The sequence below is a fragment of the Nannospalax galili genome, unplaced genomic scaffold (genome assembly GCF_000622305.1).
Source record: "Nannospalax galili isolate Female #2095 unplaced genomic scaffold, S.galili_v1.0 scaffold653, whole genome shotgun sequence".
NCBI lineage: Eukaryota > Metazoa > Chordata > Mammalia > Rodentia > Spalacidae > Nannospalax > Nannospalax galili.
This window is the reverse complement of record NW_008334077.1, coordinates 2,560,984-2,565,445: the sequence shown is the minus strand read 5'-3', so window position 1 is coordinate 2,565,445 and position 4,462 is coordinate 2,560,984. Positions and strand designations below refer to the sequence as shown.

The 4,462-nt window shown below is 52.5% G+C and overlaps 1 protein-coding gene across 5 annotated transcripts in view; it reads left to right on the top strand.

Moving 5' to 3' along the window:
* The first annotated feature begins 531 nt into the window (after positions 1 to 531).
* The window catches only part of Slc22a7 (solute carrier family 22 member 7), a 7,038-nt gene continuing 3,107 nt past the window's right edge, over positions 532 to 4,462 (top strand). For 4 of the 5 annotated variants that reach the window (XM_029561618.1, XM_029561619.1, XM_029561620.1 and 1 more), the window contains exons 1-5: positions 532 to 1,003; positions 1,643 to 1,746; positions 1,874 to 2,028; positions 2,147 to 2,315; positions 3,962 to 4,085. In XM_029561618.1, the coding sequence (XP_029417478.1) occupies positions 611 to 1,003; positions 1,643 to 1,746; positions 1,874 to 2,028; positions 2,147 to 2,315; positions 3,962 to 4,085 (945 nt within the window). In that variant the 5' untranslated portion in view covers positions 532 to 610. The remainder of the gene's footprint in view (positions 1,004 to 1,642; positions 1,747 to 1,873; positions 2,029 to 2,146; positions 2,316 to 3,961; positions 4,086 to 4,462) is intronic. The other variant, XM_029561621.1, reaches the window with a different exon arrangement.

Genomic DNA, 4,462 nt, shown 5'->3' with positions numbered 1-4,462 from the left:
GGGTTTTTTTTTTTTTTTTTTTTTTTTTTTTTAGAGTGTAGTAGATCTTTTCCACGGGCTATCTTTGGGAGTTTTGGCATTCGGGGAACCAGCTTAGAATATGTCTGGCACGGCTGGTTTCTGCACCGCTTTTGCCACAGGGACTATGAATAAAAACTGAGGAGCATCAGAGGGAACAAATCCTGGGTCTCAGACACTGCAGAAACCCCTGGTAGGACCTGGGTGAACCACTGTTTCAAGGATCATCCAGAAAGTTTTTGAAAAGAGGTGGATGGAATACAGGAGAGACACCCAGCCCTATTGTGCTGGCCCGGGGCTCTTCTATTTGGCCTCTGAACTCCAGTGTGCAAGGCCTAGAGCCACAGTCACAGTGACCTCTGAATGGAACGCAGCCCCTCCCTTTAGGCACTAGGCCAGCCAGCCAGGATCTCTGGAGGTGTGGGTGGCCGGGGAGGGCAGAGACCTGGACCAGCCCCCAAGGGCTATATTCTGGTTGCAGGCTCTCCACTCATCAGTCCATCCATTCCTACCTCCAGAGTCCAAGGGTCCATGTGGTGAGCAGGTTGAGTTGTGCTAGGTATTACAAAGGGACAACTGGTAGGTGGGCAGCATGAGCTTTGAGGAGCTGCTAGACAAGGTGGGTGGCTTCGGGCCCTTCCAACTGCGGACTATGGTGATAATGGCCCTTCCCCGAATCCTACTTCCCTTGCATTTCCTCCTACCCATCTTCCTGGCCGCGGTGCCTGCCCACCACTGTGCCCTGCCTGGTGCCCCTGCCAACCTCAGCCACCAGAAAGTGTGGCTGGAGGCCCATCTGCCTCAGGAGCCTGATGGCACCTTTAGCTCCTGCTTCCGCTTTGCCCATCCCCGGGCTCTCCCCAACACCACCTTGGGGAGAGAGGCAAACAGCTCTCAGGATCTGGAGAATGAACCTTCTGTAGTGCCCTGCTCTCAGGGCTGGGAGTACGACCACTCAGAATTCTCCTCCACCATTGCAACTGAGGTACCTGAGCCCAGAGGAGGAGGGACATGAGTGGATGGGCATGAGTGGGATGGGCTTGTGGTTGCCTGGGGGGTTGCTGTGTGGGCATTAGATGCTTTCCTTTGAGAGTTTCAGTTTACCTGTCTGTAGAGTCTAAAGCACTGAGTTTAGTTCTTGGCCTGTGTGAGTGGTTCCTATGTAGAAGTGGCAGTTGCTATGATTCTCTGGGGGGTGACAGGCTGGGGAGGGCTAAGGTGGCTCCACGGAGTTGAGACAGAGAGCTGAGAAGAGTGTTTCTGTAGTAAGAGGTAGAGAAACTACAGCGGCCGCCACTTTTCCTGTTGTCCTCTCTTCCGGTCTCAGGTCTGGGATTTACATGATCCATCTGCAGAGGGAGTGTGAGTAGAGAGAGGCAGAGTCTGGAGGATGGGTAGTGGGTGGGGAGGACTGGGTGGTTATAGTCCTCCATGGGAAGATGCCAAGGTGTGGGACTAGCAAGGGGCAAAGCCTACCCCTTCTGACACTGAGGTGGATAGCCAGGGGTGGAGTACCTTCTGATATATAAGTGCCTGAATGTCCCTGTTGCTGGAGAGGAGGGACTGGTACTGGCTGGAGAGGGGCTTATACATATAGGAGGCCCCTGCCTGCCTGTCTTTGCAGTGGGATCTGGTGTGTGAGCAGAGAGGCCTGAACAAACTTACATCCACCTTCTTCTTCATCGGTGTGCTGGTGGGGGCTGTGATCTACGGCTACCTGTCTGACAGGTGAAGTGAGGAACCAGGAAAATAAGGGAACAGGCTGAGGGAAGCTGTTCCATGAACTGCGGGTTAGGCCTTCTTACCTGTGTCTTGGAAGCTCCACAAGGAGCTGACCCTACATGACCCTTTGCAGGTTTGGGCGGCGCTGGCTTCTGCTGGTAGCCTATGTGAGCTCCCTGGTGCTTGGCTTGCTGTCTGCAGCCTCTGTCAACTATGCCATGTTTGTCATCACCCGCACCCTCACAGGCTTAGCCCTGGCTGGCTTCACCATCATTGTGTTGCCACTGGGTAAGGCAGACAAAGCACAGGCAAGGCCTGCAGGGCTGGAGGGAGGCTGTTGTCTGGGAGAGATGGCCCATCTGGCCCTTGCTAACCGTCTTTCTGTCTCTGATGGCCCTGGGCCTAGAGCTGGAGTGGCTGGATGTGGAGCACCGCACTGTGGCCGGTGTCATCAGCTCCATCTTCTGGACAGGAGGCGTGCTACTGCTAGCACTAGTTGGGTACCTGATACGGGGCTGGCGATGGCTTCTGCTGGTTGTTACTCTGCCATGTGTCCCAGGCATCCTTAGCATCTGGTGAGGACTGCAGGCAGATGAGAGTGGGAGATGCATCAAATCAAGACAAACTTAATTAAAGACTAAGAGTCAAAGACAGAGAGTCTGAGAGATGTAGAGCTAGGGATGTAGCTCCGTTGTAGAGGGCTTGCCTAGCATACACAATGCTCTGGGTTTAGCCCTAGCATGGAATAAACCAGGTATGGTGGTATACCCCTACAACCCTAACACTTAGGAGATAGAGGCATGAGGGTCAGAAACTCAGTCATCTTTGGCTACGTAGAGTATACAAAGCTGGACTGGGCTACATGAGACTTTGTCTCAAAAAAAAAGGAAAGAAAAGAGAAAAAGAAATGAAGAAGCAGGGATGGGGACATCCGGGGAGATGATGAAGTTGGTAAAATACTTGCCATTCAAACATGAGGAGCTGAGTTTGGGTTCCCAGCATCCACGTTAAAAAGTTGGGCACAGAGATGTGTGCCTTGGGAGAGGAGGATCTGGGATTTGCTAGGCAGTCAGTCTATCTGGATCAGCAAGCTTAGGTTCATCAAGACCCTGTCTCAAAAAACTAAGGTGAGGGGCTGGAGAGATGGCTCAGTGGGTTAAGAGCACTGGCTACTCTTACAGAAGACCTGGATTTGATTCCCAGCTCCCACATGGTGGCTAACAACCGTCTGTAACTCCACTGGATCCAACGCCCTCTTCTGACCTCTGAGGGCATTGCACAACACAGGTGCACCTACCTGTATGCAAACAATATACTCATACACATAAAATAAAAAATAAAAAAAACTAAGGTGAAAAATGATTGAGGAAGACACCTGATGTTGACTTGTAGTCTCCATGCACACAAAACATGCATACACATGTGCACATACACAAAGACATACACCTGCATACACTATACATATACAAAGAGACTGAAAGATGTAGCAAGGGACTCAGGAACCACAAAACAGAAAGACACCAAGAGAAGTCAGAGAAAGAGAGACCAATAGAGAGAAGATGGCACAAGACAGAGAGGCAAAGATGGAAAGACAGAGACCGAGCCAGTGCGAGGCAGCAGATGACAGAGACCAGAGCAGAAAGGCAGATTCAAAAGGACAGACAGACACAGACACAGGGAGAAGTCATGAGAGAAAACAAGAGTAAAAGACAAGCCTGATGGTGATGGAGAGTCAGACAGGGCCAAGTAGAGGTTGAGGCTGGCCTTGAAGGGGTAGGGAAGCCATGGCGGTAGCTCAGGCAGGAGGGTGGAAGGCCTGGCAAGGTGAGCATTTCACTGCCTCCCAAAGACAAACTGGCTTTGGATGACCCTTCTGGGTATATTTGTATGTCTGTCCAGCCTTCATCCTGCACCTTCCTGCCAGAAGTGTTTAGCTGGTGCTGGGAGCTAAGGTTTTGATGCTAAGACCAGTTCAGTTGAGTAAGGAAGGGCCTCCTTGGAGGAGTGGGGGATCTAGGTCCGAGCAAGGAAATGAGGGAAGAGGTAGCTTTTAAATTGGGCTTGAAGAAGAGCTTGTCTGGGGTGAGGGCTTGAGGGAGGAGATGCTGTTTCAGGAAGACTGCATAAGCAAGAACTGGAAGTTGACAGCCTGGGATGTCAGAAGGGGAGGTGGCTTACAGGGCTGGTTTTCTAGCTGAAGGTCCACTGACTTCTCTCTTAGGTGGGTACCTGAGTCTGCACGCTGGCTTCTGACCCAGGGCCGTGTGGTGGAGGCCCAAAGGTACTTGTTGTGCTGTGCCAAGTTCAATGGGCGGCCCGTGGGTGAGGACAGCCTGAACCAGGAGGTGAGAGTGACAATGTGTGTGAGAGAATGCACAGGGGTGGTGGTGGGGTGGAGTGTATGTGTGTTGTAACAAGTGCTCCTTCTCCTGGGACCCACCATATGTGCCCAGAAAAGCCCCTCCCTGACCGCCATTGGAGAGTTCCAAGTGCTTTAGAATGGCCTGCCTGGCTCTAGCAGGTCATATGTGTTCCATGTGCACCTCCACCCAGCACTGCTAAGGAGAGAGGCGGAGAGGGGAGAGGGGAGAGGGGAGGGGGGAGAGAGATACAGAGAGAGAGAGAGAGAGAGAGAGAGAGAGAGAGAGGAGAGGGGGGGAGAGGGGGAGAGACGGGGGGGGGGGGGGGGGAGAGAGATATCGCGATTACACAGCCCACTACG